General features: G+C 40.5%; 1 protein-coding gene across 1 annotated transcript in view; it reads right to left on the bottom strand.

The window, feature by feature from the left end:
* Positions 1-21,336, bottom strand: part of HSD17B12 (hydroxysteroid 17-beta dehydrogenase 12) — a 178,045-nt gene that overhangs the window by 46,879 nt on the left and 109,830 nt on the right. The window contains exons 5-6 of the mRNA XM_061152239.1: positions 5,400-5,464; positions 4,489-4,533 (exon numbers count right to left, since the gene is read on the bottom strand). Coding sequence (XP_061008222.1) covers positions 4,489-4,533; positions 5,400-5,464 — 110 coding nt within the window. The remainder of the gene's footprint in view (positions 1-4,488; positions 4,534-5,399; positions 5,465-21,336) is intronic.

Below are 21,336 nucleotides of genomic sequence, written 5' to 3'. Positions count from 1 at the left end.
TTATCCATTCATCTGCCGATGGACATCTAGATTGTTTCCATGTCCTGGCTATTGTAAACAGTGCTGCGATGAACATTGGGGTGCACATGTCTCTTTCAATTCTGGTTTCCTGAGTGTGTACGCCCAGCAGTGGGATTGCTGGGTCATATGGCAGTCCTATTTCCAGTTTTTTAAGGAATCTCCACACTGTTCTCCATAGTGGCTGTACTAGTTTGCATTCCCACCAACAGTGTAAGAGGGTTCCCTTTCCTCCACACCCTCTCCAGCATTTATTGCTTGTAGATTTTTTGACAGCAGCCATTTTGACTGGCAGGAGATGGTACCTCATTGTGGTTTTGATTTGCATTTCTCTGATAATGAGTGATGTTGAGCATCTTTTCATGTGTTTGTTAGCCATCTGTAATAAGAGATTGTCTTTTCTCCATTGTATATTCTTGCCTCCTTTGTCAAAGATAAGGTGTCCACAGGTGTGTGGATTTATCTCTGGGCTTTCTATTTTGTTCCATTGATCTATATTTCTGTCTTTGTGCCAATACCATACTGTCTTGATGACTGTGGCTTTGTAGTATAGCCTAAAGTCAGGCAGGTTGATTCCTCCAGTTCCATTCTTCTTTCTCAAGGTTGCTTTGGCTATTTGAGGTTTTTTGTATTTCCATACAAATTGTGAAATTATTTGTTCTCGTTCTCGGAAAAATACCATTGGTAGCTTGATATGGATTGCATTGAATCTATAGATTGCTTTGGGTAGCATACTCATTTTCACTATATTGAGTCTTCCGATCCATGAACATGGTATATTTCTCCATCTACTTGTGTCCTCTTTGATTTCTTTCATCAGTGTTTTATAGTTTTCAATATACAGGTCTTTAGTTTCTTTAGATAGATTTACTCCTAAGTATTTTATTCTTTTCACTGCAATGGTGAATGGAATTGTTTCCTTAACTTCTCTGTTTTCTCACTGTTAGTGTATAGGAATGCAAGGGATTTCTATGTGTTAATTTTATATCCTGCAACTTCACTATATTCACTGATTAGCTCTAGTAATTTCCTGGTGGTGTCTTTAGGGTTTTCTATGTAGAGGATCATGTCATCTACAAACAGTCAGAGTTTTACTTCTTCTTTTCCAATCTGGATTCTTTTTATTTCTTTTTCTGCTCTGATTGCTGTGGCCAAAACTTCCAAAACTATGTTGAATAGTAGAGGTGAGAGTGAGCACCCTTGTCTTGTTCCTGACTTTAGAGAAAATGCTTTCAATTTTTCACCATTGAGGATAATGTTTGCTGTGGGATTATCATACAAGGCTTTTACTATGTTGAGGTATGTTCCTTCTATGCCTGCTTTCTAGAGGGTCTGGAAATTGAATTTTGTCAAAGGCTTTCTTTGCATCTATTGAGAAAATCATATGGTTCTTATCTTTCAATTTGTTAATGTGGTGTATCACACTGATTGATTTGCAAATATTGACGCTTGGCGAGCACACTGTCCCAGGTGGTCTGTGCGTCTTATCACCTCCCCTGTCCCAGCCTCTCAGTTTCCCGGGTATGCCATGAGAGCGCTGTCTCAGGTGTGCTGCGTGTGTTCTCTGGGGAGCTGATCTCTGGCTGCGACCCTCCTGGCAGATGTCAACTGTCCAGGATCCCAGGAAGACTTGGTTAGCAACTGGGTGCCTGCTCACAGTTTGGTGGAGGATTCCATCTCTGGGGCCGAGACTGCCCCTAGCCTTCCAGCTCTGGCTGTCGCCCGCCTGCCTCTCTGCCTCCATCGGGGGATGGGCCGGTCCGCAGCCGGCTAGCTCTCCTCTGATATTCGCTCAGTCCTTTGTTCTGTGAGCAGGTCAGGCTGTGCCTTAGGTTAGAGCTTTTCGTCTGAAAGTTCTCTCTCTCTCTCTTTTTTTTCTCTCTGGCTATCCCACAGTTCGGGTTGCTATCTCACATTAGCTCCCTCAGACTGTCCTCAGGGCATTCAGGCCCGGTTCTCACCCTAAGCAATGCTACCTGCACCTCCCTGTTCAGCCCCTGCTCGCTGGTGGCAGACGCAGGCGTCTCGGCTACCTGTCCGCTGGGAGTTGCGGTTAAGCGCGTATACTGTGGATTTTGTTTTTTTTTTCCTCCTGTTTATGTTGCCCCCTGAGATTCCAAAGCTCCCCCACAGACCCACCGGTGAGAGGGTTTCCTGATGTTTGGAAACTTCTCCTCCTTCACGACTCCCTCCCCAGGACAGGTCTTCATCCCTAACTCTTTTGTCTCTCTTTTTGTCTTTTATATTTTGTCCTACCTCCTTTTGACGAGAATGGGCTGCCTTTCTGGGTGCCTGGTGTCCTCCGCCAGTGTTCAGAAGTTGTTTTGTGGAAGTTGCTCAGCATTCAAATGATCTTTTGATGAATTTGTGGGGGAGAAAGTGGTCTCCCTGTCCTATTACTGTGCCATCTTAGGACCGCCTCTCCAACATTATTTTTAAACTCATTATTTTTAAGCATTTGGACAAATATATTAGAAAGGATTATCAAAACCATAGTATACAATCATTTCAAAAGGCAAAAGCCATAAAACAAATTATAGACCACAAGGGATCTTAATTTTGATCAAAAAATCTGCTTGCTAAAAAAGTAATAGCTGCATACATTTACTCAAAATCTTCACCACCTCTGAGTTTAACAAAGTAATAGAAACATTTTTTAGAGCCTTTAGTATGCTCTGGGCACTATTCTAAGAGATTTACACATATTACCTTGTTTAATTCCCAAAACAACTCTGTAAGGTAAAGAGAATTATCCTCCTCAATTTATAGATGAAAAACTGAAGCACAGAGGCTAAGTAATTCACTCAAGGCTGTATTACTAGTAAATGATGGAGTTATTTAATTAACTTGAAACCTTACACAGATTATTGAAGAATGATTACATTTACATAGCAGGCCAAGGGAAATACCTTTAAGACTACACAGATATGTGCACATTAACCATGTTTTACAAGCATTAATTTTGTGCACATGGGTCTTGAGCCAAAGCTACTCACAGATCCGCTTGCTAGTAGTTTGCCTCACACTGAATCTTACTTGGGAAAAAATCTTAGTTAACCACAACAAAAAAGATAGAGTGACTATTTGTTTTATAAAATTATTTGTCATCTTACAATGTAATTCATTTGAGGTGCCTTTAGGTAACAAGCTGCCAGATGTCACATGGTGTGCATGTATCAACAGTGTGGCTTTCTTTTGGATAGACCTGCTTTACCTGAATCAACTATGTCGCTAAAATCACATAAAGACTGAATTACCTACATGCTTTAAAAGCAACATATATATTACACAGGGAGAAGCACACCTATCCGTATATGAAAAGTTGAACAAGGCATAATAAGATTTTAGGGTCTCTGAACTTGGCATAAGATTTTAGGGTTTTGAAATCAATTGTGTAAGGGTTATGATTTCTCAGGACATGAAGACCCAAGGAGAACTTTTCTTTAAATATTCACAATTTAAAAAAAAAAAGACTATGCCACATATATAATTACATTCTTATGTATATTTATCTGGTCAGTCCAAATGGTTTTGAGCATTTTTTTTTTTTTGGTTATCTTAAATTAGTATATGAGTTAATGAAAATATCAATACTTTTGCTGTTCCATCAGTATGTTCAAATTTAAACTACCTGACATTACATATGGAAATTCTGCCTTAAGCAGTATTTTCTGCTGGTCTGTTATGTATAATCAAGGTATGCTATCTCACTATAGTTACTGTTAAAATAAAAGGGGAAATGGAAACTTTCTGGTGGTCCAGTAGTTAGGACTCCAGGCTTCCACTACAGGGGGCACAGGTTCAATCCCAGATTGGGAAAATAAGATTCCTCATCCTAGGAAAGGTAAGAAGGGATGGTTCTGAGATGCTCATACTTGCTAGCTATTCTTCCTTTTAGCATATATTAGCTGTGGTGTCTTTTGCTGGCATATACAAGTGACATGGCTATAATGCACGTCTAGCAACTAGAAATGAGAGTAATTTTCATGTGTGGCTAATAAAAATCACTCTCATTACTCTGGGGTCCCACATACAATGCTTTTCCACAACATTTAGCTCATCAGCTTACGTGGACCACAGGAGATATGAACTGGAAACAGTAGATTAGCAATGAATTATTTGTAGGTGAAAGCTCTGTAAAAGAATCAATCCTCAGCCTAAATTAGCCTGCATATTCCCAGGACTCACTATGTTTTTGTAGGAGTGTTTGTATAAAAGGGGCATTTAATAAATGTTCAGTTGCTAAAAAGAAGAACTATATAGATGTCTGTTTAGTATTTAGTTTTCTACTTCCTGAAAATGTAAAGAAATAAATCACTTTCATCTGGAATACGTACTTGAATCAAAATAAGAGCTGACTGAAGTGAAAAAACTGATTCAGTGTTTTTAAATAGAAAGATCCAGAAAAAGGTGACATATTTATAAAGAAGCTATTTATAAAGATGACATATTTATTATAAGTTTCCTTACCTTGCAAACAGAAAGGACGTTAACATTGATCAGTTTCTGGATGGTCTGCAAAAGAAATATTGATCATTTTGTATAGATTTGATCATGGAAGCGACCAGATTATATAAAAGATAGATAGGTAGAGATATATAAATAATCCAGAGATGCACTAAAAGTTTCCCCAGATACAGTACAGACCTTGGAAACTGATAGGATTTGGGGTAAACAGGCAGATTATATTTTACTCTCAGTATTATAGTATTTTTCAACTAAATGCAGCAATTCATATTAATATACAAAATCCAAAGTATACATACAAGTAAAATCTGCAATCAAAAAAACCACACTAAACCTAAAATAAATATGCAATTTCCTCTCTGCTAATATGGAAAGAAGAAACTCTTGAATCTAAGATTTTCAACAATTTTTAAAAATTTACATATTCTTTCAATAATATGTTTTCTAGTTATTACTAAAGAATTAGACATGCATCAAATATATAGCTTTCATTTTGGTAGAGCTAGTTTACCTGAATCCACCATATTGCTGTATATTATTAACACAATTATGGTTTTTAAATTGATGTTTAGAATCCTGATACCTAAACAGAGCTGCTTTGATGTAATAAAAATGATAATAATAAAACTGGAGCTATTATTGAACTTAGTGTTGTGCAGATGAGATGATAAATATTTTCTCATTCAATCCTTCTAACATCTCTGTAAAGCTGCCTATGTTATAGACAAGGGAACGGAGACTAAGGATGGTTGGGTCATTCCCTGGGGAACTCAGGTAGTGAGTAGAAGGACCAGGGCGTAAATCTCGGCTGTTAGATGGACTCCAGCACTCAGAGTCTCAACATTATACCATATTGCCTCACCCATGCCTGCATACATTCTTTCTATGACCACAATCCACAAAAAACAACTTACATTGTCCAAGTCAGGAACATCCAAAAAGTATTCCGGATACTCATATGACATTCCCACATTATTCACTGAAATAAAACAACATCATTAGCTAGCTAGTATACATTTTGTATATTTGACATAAAGAGATTAAAAATGATGAGACTGAGATGATACATACAATTACATAAAATGTTTATATCTTGAGTGATCTCTCTATCCATAATCTACCCATATGGACAGTTCAAATGTCTCCTCTTTCACTAAGCCTTTCTGTATCCAACCCCTGGCAGAAGGACTTTTTCTTGGCCTCCCAATTTCCATAGCCCCTCAGAGTATGTGTGCATTCCGCCTCCATACTACATCTGGGTAGATATTGCTTAACCTCTCTCTCTGTGTGTGTGCTCCGTCATGTCTGACTCTCTGTGACCTCATGGACTGTAGCCCACCAGGCTCCTTTGTCCATGGGATCATCCTGGCAGGAATCCTGGAGTGAGTTGCCATTTCCTCCTCCAGGGGATCTTCCTGACCTGGGGATCGAACCTGCATCTCCCACAGCTTCTACATTGGCAAGCAGATTCTTTACCTCTGAGCCACCTGGGAAGCCCAATCTCTCTTTGGATCTTCAATTTGCAGAGTACAGTATAAAGAGTGGAGGATACAGTTATATAGAAGACCAAAAACTTGAGTTCTACTTGCAACTGTTTCAGAAAATATGTGACTTGGGATAAGTCACATATGATATGCATCTCAGTGTCTTCACCTCTTAAATGAGAGCGTGTTTTAATCATTCAACAAAAATTTACCATTCACTTGTGTGCAAGACACGTGTGAAGAACCAGAAAAACCATAAAGAATAGTTTGCATAATGGAGCAAACTATCCAGTAGAAACAGAAAGACTAAACAAAAAGAATTAAACAACTATTTCATTACAAAGTACAGAGTGCTGTGGGGCCTGTCCCAGACCTCATCTGGGAGGTGAGGGAGGGTTTGACGTTCACAGAGGTTAAATAACTTGCGCAAGGTCATAGAGCAAAGTAAGGCTAGGATTCAAACTGAGAATATTTGACTTCAGAGGTGTCTTAACCACTACTTAAAGCCATCCTATGACTTCACTCCTTATTCAGCTCAGAGAAAAAAAAGTCAGTAATAATTGGATAATAAACAGAAATCTGATAGCAATGTTTAATAAAACTGTAAGGTATCAGAAAAGAAAGGTTTCAGTAGCAAAAAGATAATGAAATTCTGATCATTCTGTTCAAGCTTATAAGGAATTATGCCAGATAAACCTGATAGTAGTAACAGTAACTTTTTCAACAGACTAACAAAATTAGTGGCTCAAAGGAACTCAATAAAGGTTCTATATTTAGCAGTAAGCCAGTCACTTCTCACTGTGAGTCTCAAGATTTTACTGGTACAGTTCGGTCAGGATGGCTTGAACAAGATCACTGAAACCTGTCTGAAAAAATCTGTAAGCAAAGGACAGTAGCAAAGCAAACTGTATTTAATTAAGATTCATGACCATTTGAATAGGAATTGTATCTAAACAGAAAAATAATAGCAGGTTCAAATCCATTTTTATTTTAATCAAAATGTTCTCCACCCACCAGGGGTTCTAGGAATCAATTCTTTAAAGATCATCAAAACTAGTTGAAGGTGCGGGTTTGTGTTCATTCGACTTTGCCTTAGCCATCTACAAGGTTATAAAGGATGAATGACTTACTTACAGAGAAATAGCAACAACCAAAACATCTGTTAAAATGTTAAACTATTCTTTAGAAAGTCAGTGTATGACGACAGGAGTCCTCAAGGAAAGGTTTTTGCCGAATTGTAATGTTCTTCGGGAAAGAAGATTCCATCACATACTGTGAACTCCATCTCTCTTCACTTTCTTGTATCTAGAAAACTTTCTAGTTGTAGGTCTCTGGATCTAGAATCTAGATCTAGATTCTAGGTCTCTTTCTAGCCCATGGAAATACTAATGCTCCTTTTCAAAATGCTGAAGGAAATTGAACAGTGTAACTATAAATCTTTTACAGTCCGGATTTGGATTTAGAAGGAAAAAAAAAACCAGGAACATTGTAAGCAGCACCGTTAACTCTGCCATCTTGGCAACTTGTGTTACAAGGGCCAAAGTCAAGCTAAGGATGCCCATACATAACTAATCAAGCAAAGAAGTGATACTCTGGGTAAGGTTGTATCTACAGCACAAAGCCTTCAGATCTGTCTCTGCTAACTGAGCAAAGCAAAGACATCACAGCTATCTACTCACATGGTGAAAATGTGACCATCTATTTAACACAATTCTAAAAGAAAACACAGTCAACGCTGAGAACTTTAGTCTGAAGAAACAAATAGTATTATGTGTAAGGGCTATAATTTTATAATCAAAAATAAACACAGGAAAAAAAGGTGTTAAAACTGAAACAGATCTTTCAGAGCACTGAGCCTGACTTTATGAGGGGAAATACATGCCAAGGTCACACCGGCAAGTGGTCCATTACTCTTAAATCTCTTGCTATTTTTAGTCAGACCTTTCGCTGGTGGAAGATATGCTACCTGCATTCTCTCCACAGTAAGTAATCACCTCAGAGTGCTATTATTTAAGAGTTCAAGAAAAACAACTGTTGCTCTCAAATGTTATTTCCATAAACTTGCACAACGGTGAGAATCTTTTGGAAAAAGTAAACTCATTGCAATTTTATCTTCAGACATTAGGTGGCAGCAACAACCAGACAGCAGGCGGAAAAGGCAACCAAACAGCAGGGACTTGGAAAAGGAAGAAAACAGGCTTTGGGTAGGAGGGAAGGGTGGAAATGTTTCCATTATAATTTAATCTCATTAAGAATGGGTACATGCAATACCATCTTCTTATATTATAGGATTCATTACAGGATTCGCCAAACCAAACAATGCCACAAGTTGTTCCAACATCATTCAGATAATCGAAAATCCCTTTTAAACGGCAGCGTTTTAAATTGGCATTAAATATCTGTTCATTAGTGAGTTTCCTTGAATTCTTCAAGTCAGGCACCAGAGGCAGATTGAACATTTTTGTTCAATGACCTGAAAAACCCTTTTAACTCATGTAACACACCATGTCTTTCAGAAAACGAGGTGTTATATGTACATGTAAGCTCAGACTTCCAAGCACTACCCCAACAATCATCACAGGACCATGAACAGATAGAAACTCTTTCCCATCGATTTCTCAGTGGAGTTCTAAGATTGGGAAGAGCTCAACAGAAGAGATGAGGCAGACGGAGAACAGAGGTGAAGACAGACCAAGAACAAGGACGAGGTAAGTGGAGAGAGAAGGCGGCGGCGGATCCTTGCAGAGAGGAGCTGTCAGTGCACCATGCTCAACAGTGTCTGCCACATCTGCCATCCAGGACTTTCAAAAACACCGAAACCGAAAAATCATATTTTAAAGACTCGGAAAATCCACAGAGTATTTCTGAATGTTATAGAAATATTCTAAATTACACCATACTGCTGTTTAAAAATCATTTCCACCTCTCGTACTTTTAAAAAATGATGAGAACATACACAAGATTTGTTTCTTCTGAATTCATTTGCTGCTGCTTCTACCCTTACTGGACTTAGAATCCTTTATCAAAACCAGCTGCTGTAGACATAATGATGTCATTAGGAAATTCGATTTCTGGCATCTGGGTTGGGCGTGAGGGAGGAGCAAATGACAATAAATTGCTAGAGAATAAAAGTCCATCTGAATGAACACAATAATAACAGATATGGGTAACCACACACAGACCACCTTCAACCTGCTGCCTCTTCCAGATTAATCATATGTAAGACATTAAGGCAGCTTAAAAACACACTGCCTAATGATGGGGCTTCCTAATACATAACAAATAATGCAGTCTTCTCTATTTCTCTCTCATCACATCAAAGTAGAAAACATGATACTAAGTTTACATTTTGGTCACATTTGTAGTTGGATACACTAATGCAGTTCATTCATAAAAAAATGAATTTTAAAAAATGCTGCCACCTCACTTTATTGCAAAAGATACTGAATTTTTAAAAAATGTAGACCCAAGTAGCACCATGAGTGGAGAGAAACTTCTCTTATTTTAAGCTTTCGAACCAGGAGGGGCTGGATCTCAGAGGCCAACAGACCCAGATTTCAGTCTCCACTACCAGGTCCTAACGAGATGCAGGTGATTTCATTCCAGTAAGCCTCAGTTTCCTCATCACCTTTATATATAAAATAGGCATAACAATTTAAGCATTAAATGGGATAATACACATAAAAATGTTTAACCCAATGCCTGGAACATACTCTGTCCATGGAATTCTCCAGGTTACCCACCCATACTAGAGTGGGTAGCCATTCCCTTCTCCAGGAGATCTTGCCGACCCAGGGATCAAACCCAGCTCTCCTGCATTGCAAGCAGTCTCTTTACTATCTGAGCCACCAGAGAATCCCAAGTGAAACCCCTCAAAGGTGTGGCAGTGGTGGGCTTCCCTGGTAACTTCCCTGGTGGCTCAGACGGTAAAGAATTTGCCCGCAATGCAAGAGACCTGGGTTGGATCCCTGGGTCGGGAAGATCCCCTGGAGGAGGGCGTGGCAACCTACTCTAGTATTCTTGCCTGGGGAATTCCATGGACAGAGGAGCCTGGCAGCCTACAGTCCACGGGGTCACAAGAGTTGGACACAAGGCTTGTATGAGCGACTAACACTTGGAATATACTAGTCTGTTAAAAACTGGGGAGAAAGTTGTTATTGCTGTGTGGTCACTTATTCACTTTTTTTTAACATTTTTCCATTTGTTTTTATTAGTTGGAGGCTAATTACTTTACAATATTGTAGTGGTTTTTGCCATACATTGACATGAATCAGCCATGGATTTGCATGTGTTCCCCATCCCGATCCCCCCTCCCACCTCCCTCCCCATCCCATCCCTCTGGGTCTTCCCAGTGCACCAGCCCTGAGCGCTTGTCTCCGTCATCCAACCTGGGCTGGTGATCTGTTCCACCCTTGATAGTATACTTGTTTCAATGCTGTTCTCTCTGAACATCCCACCCTCGGCTGCTTATTCAGCAAGTGTTTACTGAACTCCTATTTTGCACCCAACACTAGGGTAGGTCCTGGGGCTGCAGCACAATAACCAAGGTCTCTTTTTATTGTAATTAACCAGCACTGAAGTGGAAGATCCGTCTAAAAGACAGCTCCAGGCAAGAGTTAACCAGAATAACTTTACACGGATTGAATTTACCCTAACTGCTCCTGTACCCTCTTTACTTCATTCAAGTAATCTAATCTTACAGTCTGCGGAGTTTGGAAAGTGATGCAAAGAAAATTCCTTCTTTGCCTTATTTAACATATTGCTGTAGCTAGCACATGTTCAGACTCTGACAGATGATATTTGGAACAGCAAGTAAAACATTTTGCAAACTTTACAGTTTTCCTACACTTGTGAGTAGCAATTTCTAAATAAAAGAGAGTTTACAAGGCTTTAAATCTACAGCGCTTTTACTCAGAAATTGAAAAATTAAGATTGAGTCAGAAGCAACACAACAGAACATTTCAGCTCCACTGTTTAATTACAAACTGCTACGTGATGCTCATTACAAAACCATGTAAGATCTGCCATCCATCAAGTTGGAAGAGAGAATGAGGACAGAAGGATGAGAGAGGGTTGGTAGTTAAAGCTCAGTGAACGGGAGGAACGTGTGTCAATTTCATGAATGATGATTCTGCTTACATTTCTAAAGTCACAGATAATTGCCCATTTTTAAGCTAAAGGTTTTGCTTTAATTAATACCACCAGTGGGTTTTGAGTAAAAGGAAATACATTTGAATTCAACCTTATTCTCACTTTAGAAATCCAATCTCATTCAATACATCTGATGGAACTATAAGGCACTATGAAAGTGAAAGTCACTCAGTCGTGTCCTACTCTTTGGGACTGTATGGACTATACCCACCAGGCTCCTCTGTATATGGGATTCTCCAGGCACAAATACTGAAGTGGCTTGCCATTTCCTCCTCCAGGGGATCTTCCCAACCGAGGAATCGAACCGGGGTCTCCTGCATTGCAGGCAGATTCTTTACCAACTGAGCTACGAGGGAAGCCCATTAGGCACTAGACTTAGTCTAATAACGTTCCTGATGAGTCTCCTAAAAATTCCATGTACCTGTTTTGCCTGCCATCATTGGCTGCATCAGGCTTCTGCTTCATTCAGTGCAAAGGAGGGCGTTTACACCAGATCCCACTGTCTACTTGAATCTCCACTTTGCTTTCACACAGCTTTCGCAAGTTTAACATAACTCAAAATTAAATCATCCTTGTTTTCTACAGAATTGCTCCTGGTCCATGGTCTCTCATCTTAGAGAAATAGCACCCAGCTACTCAAGTCGACCTGAACGCTGCTAATTAGTAATTGTATAACCTTGGACTGCTTTTCAATAACTTTGGCTACCTGATGCAAAGAGCTGACTCATTGGACAAGACTGATGCTGGGAAAGACTAAAGGCAAAAGGAGAAGAGGACAACAGAGGATGAAATGGTCAGGTAGCATCACTGACTCAGTGGACATGAATTTGAGCAAACTCCAGGAGACAGTGGAGGACAGAATAGCCTGACGTGCTGCAGTCCAGGGGGTCACAGAGTCTGACACGACTTAGCGACTAAACAACAAAATAATCCTGGACAACGCATTTAATTACTGTAAGTCTGTTCCTTGTCTGTTAAATGGGATAGAAATATTAATATCTATCTCATAGGATTGTTGGGGACTGAATGAGATTCATTAGCATGGTGCATGGTATATAAAAACACTTAATGAATCTTGGCAATAATAATTAAAAGCAAACTGCTACTATTCTTGACTCCTCTGTCAGACAAGACCTCTGATAAGGACCTCATCAGAAATTAGTCCTATTTCTATTTAAACATCTCTCCAGTCAATTCACTTCTATCCATTCCCACCGCCACCATTCTAATATAAGCCACCCTTATCTTATATTTCATTGCTGAAATAGCCTTATCAGTCTCCTTGCATCAATTCCTGCCTCTTCTACTCAGGAGTCAGAATGATCTAAAATGCTAGAATGATATCAATTTACTACTTACAACTCTACAATGTCTACACTGTCCTTCCAATAAAGTCCAAACGCATCAACCTGGATTTCTAAGACTTTTGTGGTGTCGCTTAATCTCCAGGCTCTAGCACTGCAATCTGTGCTCTAGATTTACAGACCTTCTGTCAGCTCCTCAAACCTGCCAAGCACATTCACCTCAGGGTTTTTATACATCCTGTTTCTTCTACCTAGAAACATCTTTTCTTGCAGGATTAATCAGCTTTCAGGTCTCAAATATTACTTTCTCGGAGAGATCCTCTGACACTCTTAGCCTTCTCAGCAATTTACCCTTTCATTACATGAAACATATACCTAATTACTTGCTCAGTGGCTGTCTTCCACGAAAACAAAAACAGTATCAGTTTTGCTTACTGCTATCTCTCTGCAATTTTACTTGTTGAATGAGTTGGGGTACGACTATCAACACATAGGAAGGGACTTCCCTGATGACACAGTGGATGGGACTCCACCTGCCAATGCAGGAGACAAGGGTTCAATCCCTGGTCCAGAGGCCTCCACATGCCATGGAGCAACCAAGTCTGTGAGCAACAACTACTGAGCTCACGTGCTGTACTATGGAAGCCTGGGTACCCAGAGCCTCTGCTCCACACAAGGGAAGCCACCGCAATGAAGAGCATCACAGCGGAGAGGAGAAGCCCTTGCTCACCACAACGGGAGAAAGTCTGCACACAGTGCCAAAAAGACCCAGTGCGGCCAAAAGTAAATAAATACATAAAATTATTTTTTAAAAATAGAATCTGCCTGTAGCGGGGGGTGGGGAGGGTGGCGTGGGAGAGGAAGACAAACAATTAAGAAAGAAAAAAAATGCTGTTTTATAAAGAATGCTGTATAATATAGTTTGCCTGGTCCTTGTCCCAGATTCCTGAATGGAAATGTCTAAACCCTTGGAATGTCTTTGCTATTCATGGTGGGGCCTTTGGATCACGTCTGAGTTTAAGCTAACCAGACAAAAAACCTGGGCTCAGTCACCGGCGACTAGAGTTGGGGCTTTGAGCCAGCCCGACCGGTGGAAAAGGGATGGGGGCTGGAAATTGAGTTGAATGACTTGGCCGAAGTTTTGATTAATCATGCCTCAATGATGAAACCCCTATACAAACTCTGGACCCTGTGCTCGATGGAGCTTCCTGACTGGTGAACACACAGACGTGTGGGAAGGGTGATGAGTCCCGACCCACAAGGAGAGGGTGCAGGAACTCTGTGTCCGGACCCCTCTCAGACTCTGCCATTTGTGTCTCTTTGTTTGGCTGGTCCTGATTTGTACCCTTCACAAGAAAACTGTAATTTTAAGTATAGCAAGTTGCTGAACCTGAAAGGGTCACGGGAAACCACAAATCTGTGGCCAGTTGGTCAGACGTGCAAGTGGCCTGGGGACCTCCAAACTTACAGCTCGTGTCTGAAGTGAGTGCAGTCTATTTGGGGACTGTGTCATCATACTTGTGGGGTCTACACTAACTCTGGTGGTTTGGGACAGAACTTGATTGTATTAGAAAAGAGAAGTTTTGGAAATGTCCTAAACCCCAAGAAGGCATGAAAATTATATCCTGGCACAATAGAGTAAATTCACCCTCTCTACAAACTATCATCCTACCATCCTACCATGCTCCTCTAATCCTTTCTTGCATACTAAAACAAGAGCCTCTGTCCTTTCTTGAGCCAGAGTCATTTTATACCTGGGCTACAGGGGAAGGGGGGAAAAAAAAAAAGGAAAAGGAAGAAGGGTGCTTCCAGACAGCCAATGTTTATCACCAGTGCTCTCTCAACTAACCTTATCTTGCCCTTCTATTTTTCGTCCCCTCTCGAGGCACCCTTGGGCTTCCCTGGTAGCTCAGTCAGTAAGAATCCACCTGCAAGTCAGCAGACCTCGGTTTGATCCCTGGGTTGGAAAGATCCCCTGGAGAACAAAACGGCAACCCACTCCAGTATTCTTGCCTGGGAAAGCTCATGGACAGAGGAGTTTGGTGGGCTACAGTCCATAGGGTCACAAGACTTGGACATGACTTGGCAACTAAATCACCACCACCACCTAAGCACCTCCACTAGTCATCAACCTACCAGTACAGTTTCCTCTTTAAGCCTCGCTACTTCATTTCAAAATGATTTCTTCACATCTTTCATTAACTAAAATAGTCATTCCTCAAGGTGACTGATCCGGCAAGTAGACAGTAAACTGAACACACTAATACCAATAAGATGTAAATGAAGATGTCACTGCTCTTTCAGAGATATTTACATTTCAAAAGAAGGCACTTTAAAACTAATTTCTAAATAGTAAAGTTCCTGAGAATGGCAAGAAGATCATCTGTAGCTTTACATATTTTAAAACCCTCTGAAAAAGTAGCAAGACTCTTCTACTTGTAATTTCCTTCATCAGCTGGGACTGGGAAGCCACATAAAAACTTCCCAAGGTGCTTAAGATTCCTCCCCTCCCAGGGTTCCTAGAAAAGGTTTCCTCAGCCCAGTTCCTACAGCCCTGTGGTTCCCGCTCAGCCACCTGTTTCCTTTCCCTCTGACGCTTTGGGGACTGAACTATAAGGAAGCCTTCTAGAGATCTCAACCAAACTAATTCCCTGGGAGTTTGCCATTTTGAAGCTAACTGGTCCTTTCCCCCAAGTAGCTAATAATACTTTTGGGTCTTTTGTTAAGAAGCTTTGAAAATTAAGTATAAACGGTTACAGAGTAGACTGATCTTAACTATTAATCTCTGCTCAAACTATCTTTTAAGATATTTATTCCCAACACTCAATCATTTTCCATCCCAGAACACACACTAAGTTATAGGGGGAAAAACAGAACACAAATGCGTCTGATGTTTTCCCCATAATCCATAAGGCTGCACAGGTAAGGATAATCAAGAGATACTTTTGCATTCGGCTGCGAATGCAAAGACACCAATTAAAAAACAACCCACCAAATACATTAAGAGAATAATTATTTATTTATGAAGGGCACAGGAAGAAAAGAGAATAACATCTATTTCAGATTTTGCAATCAACTGACTTTTATTGTCTATACATACTGTTGTTATTTAAATGATGCCTCTTAATGTAATTATGGGCACTGTGTAGAGACAGAAAAAAGTTGATGGGTAATCAACAGGTCTAAGACACTAAGCCCCTGCAGATTGACACCCTGTACCCACTGATTTTCTGGACTCTACAAGTTACATAAACAATGACATATGGGTGGAGAGGACCTTCATAGCACTTGGCATAGGGAAACTCTTGGTCCAGTATGCATTAAAAGCTTGAAAAAAGCTATGGTTGATTTTTTTAAAAAATGAATCACAAACTAAGCATCTTTTTCCAGAAGGACCTTTCTATTTTTGCCTCTAGAATAAAGAATGCCACTATTTAAAAGTAAAAAAAAAAAAAAAGTCAGAGTGGAATTTGAGAAAAGTATTGTCTATGGCATACTTCAAAACCAAGTCTACTCCCCTGGCCTTGGTAAATTACGCCTTCTGCGATGTATTGTATGAAGTCCTCCAAACCAATCTGGAACACACATGAGAGTCTCTCTTGAGGAATCAAGTGAGCATTGTAACAGTCACATTCTGTTAACCAATTGTTTGCTTACTGAAAGCAAGACTGATGTCATTTTCTCTAAATAGCTGGAGTTTTTTGTTTGTGTTTTTTTAAGTTTTCTTAAATCTGTGTTTCTTGGCATTTGCCTGACAGAAGACAGACAATGTTTGCTTATTTTACACAACAGAGTAAAGAGTTCATCATCTCAACCTTACACATTTGCAGTCTGATCAAGTTATGGTGAGCTTTCAGTATGAATTCACAGAATTCATGGCCATTTTTTTCCCCACTTATCTTATTGAAAACTTAATATTTCTTTCCTAACACAGAGCATTTTCTATTGCAATTCTGAAAATAGAAATTTTCTTTATTAAGCACTGACTATGCTTTTAGTGGTCAATGCTATTCAAACAAATGGAGTATACCTTGGTGATTTTTCTTTTTATCATTACTGGTTTCATTAAAATTTTTTCAGTAGAAAAAAAATCTTTCTCATGACTTAATATGGATTGACTGCTAAATCTTACTAAAAATCAATGTATATGTTTGTTATTTTAGGTAATGTTATAAAGGCGAGACTGACATTAAGCAGAGGAGGAAGGAGAATAAACTAAGATCATTTTCCCCTTCTTAGACAGAGGCGGAGGTATAATGGGATCTCGACTGGGGTGGGGGGAAGAGGGAACAAAGTGAAGGGCTATATGTTCAGGTAACAGTAACAATAAAAAAAATCAACACCAGACCCCTCCCACAAGTTCTAGATGGTTACACCCACACTAGAGAAAGAACCATAAGGTTTAGGTTGAATACGACCTAGTAGTGAGATAAAATTTAGCTCATAAGGACATTTTAATATTTTCCTCAAAACTCTTGGCAAATTAAAATTATAATGCCATATATCTGCTAATAAATGTCAATAATAATTATACAAAGCTTATGATTAAGGAGATAGCTCTGACAGAGTAGGAAGAAAACAAAGTGTATAGCCAATTAATAGTATAATGAATGTGAAAGTGCTGCTATAAACTTTAAAGGAGCATTAGCTCTAGTTATTTTTATTATTGAGCTGCAACCAACCTAGAAATCAAAACTTAAGTTGTCTGTGTATGTGTGTGGGGGCCTAAGTAAGTATTCAATCAAACTGTTTAATTACAGTATAACTTCAAAGCCACACTGTTAAGATTTTAACCTCAACCTCAGCACTGCTGAGATTTCAGCCTGATCATTCTTTGCGGAGGGAATCTATCCGAGCACTTGAGCATGTTTACCAGCATTCCCTCCCGCCCTTCACAGAGGCCAACAGAGCTTCCTCCTCTCTCCTCAATTAGTGACAACCAGAAATGTGTCTGGATATTGCCAGACACTGCAAAATTGCCCAGGTTAAAAGCCATGTCAAAGCGTAAGAAAAACCTCGTAGTTATATTTATGGCTCTCCCATATAAACTGAGGATGAAAGACAGCCAAGATGAACTGGAGATAGATGTCAATCACTAGGCATGTGTATGACTCAGATGGTAAAGAATCTCCATGCAATGCAGGAGACCAGTTCGATCCCTGGATCAGGAAGATCCCCTGGAGAGGAGGGAATGGCTACCCACTCCAGTAGTCTTGCCTGAAGAACTCCATGGATAGAGAAGCCTGGCGGGCTAAAGTCCACAGGGTCGCAAAGAGTCAGACACTATTGAGCAACTAACACTTTCACTTGGTATGCATGGCTACCGACCATTTAAAATGTAGCTAGTCTGAACTGAGATAATGTTATAAATGTCAAACATACCCTATGACCTGAAGACTTGCTATGAGAAAAAGAATATAAAATGTTTCCAAAAATGTTACATGGATTACTTGGTTAAAATGATAAAACTTTGGATATAGTGGGTTAAAATAAAATACATTACTAAAATTAGTTTTTTTCACTTACTAAAAATGTGGCTACAAGACAGGTTAAAATCACATACATGGTTTGCATTATATTTCCAGTGGACAGTGCTGAACTTGTGCAAAAAACTACCCCTCTTCCACACTAGTTCCAGGCAGCCCTTGATGACACAGGGCTCTGTCCCAGTTTTCCTCTTTACTTTCTCTCCATTCTCCTTGGATTAGCTCCAGTCTCCTTTCTCCAATGAGACAACTACTCAGAGATGAATGACCTCTAAGCTCTCTCTCTAGTTCAGAGCTCTACTGTAAACTAGACCCATAAGTCCAGCTTGACAACCACACCTGGTGGGGAGGGGATGAATTGGGATTGACATAAATACACTTCTGTTGTGGGGGTTTTGTCGCTAAGTTGTATCTGACTCTTTTGCAACCCCATGGACTGTAGCCCACCAGGCTCCTCTGTCCATGGGATTTCCCAGGCAAGAATACTGGAGAGGTCTGCCATTTCCTTCTGCAGGGGATCTTCCCGACCCAGAGATCAAGCTCTGAGTTGGCAGTGGCAGGCAGTCGCCTGCATTGGCAGGCGTATTTTTTTTACCATTGAGCCATCAGAAAAGCCCACATGTACACTACTATATATAACATAGATAACTAACGAGAACCTACTGTATACCACAGGGAACTCTCTTCCGTGCTCTGTGCTGACCTAAACGGGAAGGAAATCCAAAAAAGAGGAGATACGTGTATACGTATAGCTGATTCGCTTTGCTGTACAAGAGAAACTAACACAGTATTGTAAAGCAACTATACTCAAATAAAAATTAATTAAAAAAAAAAAAAAACCCATTTGAGCATGCTAGAGGAACCCCAAACTTAAACGATCCTCGTTCCCAAAAAGATTCCTTTTCTAGGATTCCCCATTTTATTAGATGGTATTATTGACACAGGTGTTCAAGCCAGAAACCTGAAGGTCATCAAGAGTTCTCCTGCGTCTCTCACGTGTAGAGTCCTGCTTCCTCTACTCCGTCCATATTTCTGGAATCACCCTTTTCCCTACCCTACTGGCTAGGCCACGTCACCACTATTTTTTCCCGTATCAACTCTGCCGTTCCTTTTACCCTCTTTATTACACCCTGCCCTCCCCGTCTCAACACTTATCCCACTGATAACGATTTTTGATCAGGGTTGTCTTTCCATTCAGAACATTATACTGCATAAAGCCAGGTACTTTCTTGTTCATTGTTGCATCTCCAGTTCACTGACTGGTGAGTGACTAAAGAACGGTGGAAACTGCAGACTCGCAGGCTGCAATTTACCCAGGGGCTGGACCACAAAAGCAGCGGTTCCGTAAGCATATGTGGCCCAGGAAAATATCAATTCTTAGGTCTCAATAGTAATGCTTATGTACTGACACAAGTCCTAGGATTCTGGAAGTGGGTACCCTGTACCTCATCCTTCATACATCTACCTACTGTGCCTAAACTCACGCTGTAGACTTTCTATATACTGGGTCAGGAAAGAACAGCTGAAGAATGCCTTTTGTAACACTCCAACTCTAAAGGAAATCAACCCTGAATATTCACTGGAAGGACTGATGCTGAAGCCGAAGCTCCAATACTTTGGCCACCTGATGCGAAGGGCTGACTCATTGGGAAAAGACCTTGATGCTGGGAAAGGTTGATGATGGGAGGAGAAGGGGTGACAGAGGAAGAGACGGTTGGATGGCATCACCAACTCAGTGGACATGAGTTTGAGCAAACTCTGGGAAACAGTGAAAGGCAGGGAAGCCCGGCGGGCTGCGGTCCCTGGGGTCGCAAACAGTCAGACAGGACTGAGAGACTGCACAGTGGCAACAAGCCCTTCAGTAGCCTGACTGACACCTGACATCTTCCATCTTCAGTGGCACAGCCCAGAGGAGTTACAATTTCAAAGTCACCTGGTGAAAAGCAGCTGAAATCTTACAAAGCTAAGGACCACTGTGATTAACTGAACTACCCCTGAAAGAAAGCCATTCTCCAAGAACACAAGTTCAAAATAAGTCTCCTCTCATTAGGGGTCCTCGACGCACCTCCTGGCCTAAGTCAGTCTTCACTCTCTAATCCATGACTAGCTGGAAAGGGTTTCGGGGAGATTTTGGCAGTGTCTATCCTAACTAGTAAGCTATAGCTGCTACTGACTTGGAAGTTTAGAAAAAAGTCCAGTTTTAACAATGTTAGTCATGATTTACGCTTAGCTAAAGGAAGAAGAGCTTGTGAAAGACTCCAGGCGGTGTATGCATTAGAGAAGAACAAGGCAAAGACTAGAACAGTGTGTCACTCATCTTTTGCTCTCCTATAAGTGTGAGAGTAGCATTGAGCGTAAGTGGGGCATGGTGATGGTGACAAGTGCCAGGCAGGGGCTGAGAAGATAGCATAGTAAAGCCAGGGTTAACCCCAGGCCCAAGGGCACCATGGAGGGCGATACGTGTATAGTACTTTTTAATTGCCTTACCAATAAATTACATGAGAGGTCATTTCTTTATAGTATGAGGAAGACAGGTGGGGTCTTGACTAAAGAAAAATTAGGAAACATTTTTTAAAAGTATTTTCTCTGTCATTCCTCCTGTTATACTCCAATACAGAAAACAATGGCAAGTGCCAGGTTCACACCAATGTAGGCAGGGGGATAAAGAGATTTAGTGAAGAAGTGATGTTTTTCTGAACTAGATGCCCTTTTCCTTTCTAGAAATGAGTCAGAGAATGGCGGGTAACTTTTTGAAGCCTGTATTTTTTTTTTCTCCTTAAAATCTGGTGAATCTTTTCCGTAACAAGGTCTAATAGTTCCTACATCTCAGCAAAAGCATCGATTTTCGGTAATAAGAGTAAGGTAGCTGAGGTGTAACATAAGGAAGTAACAGACTTGGAAAAAAACAAATACAGTAAGTCCGCTACACGTGAACCTCCAAGCTGCAAACTTCCAAAGATGTGAACACGCACCCACATGTCCAATCACGTAGGTCAGTGCGCGTGTGCGGCGGACACTGTCATATGCACGTGTCCTCTACAGGCGGCGCTGCTTCTGTGTTTTTGACTCTACAGTACTGTACAGAGGCTGGATGGCATCATCGCCTCAACGAACGTGAGTCTGAGCAGACTCCAGGAGATGGTGAAGGGCAGAGAGGCCTGGCATGCTGCAGTCCACGGGGTTGCAAAGAGTCAGATACGACTGGGCGGCTGAACAACAACAACTGCATCGAGTGCAGTCGTGCAGTATCTTTATTTTAAGCCCAGGATGTCCGAAGCAAGCTTAAAGCAGCAGTGATATGGCTGGTACACCACTGCTGAAAAATACGATAGTACTTTTAGTACACTATTGAAAAGTACAAAAGTACAACAGTACTCAACAGGACTTTTCAAGGTACTGTGTGCACTGTGTAAGATTAAAAACATG

This window comes from Dama dama, chromosome 1, assembly GCF_033118175.1.
Source record: "Dama dama isolate Ldn47 chromosome 1, ASM3311817v1, whole genome shotgun sequence".
Taxonomy (NCBI): domain Eukaryota; kingdom Metazoa; phylum Chordata; class Mammalia; order Artiodactyla; family Cervidae; genus Dama; species Dama dama.
The sequence above is the reverse complement of the archived record's forward strand: the minus strand, read 5'-3'. Positions and strand labels throughout refer to the sequence as shown.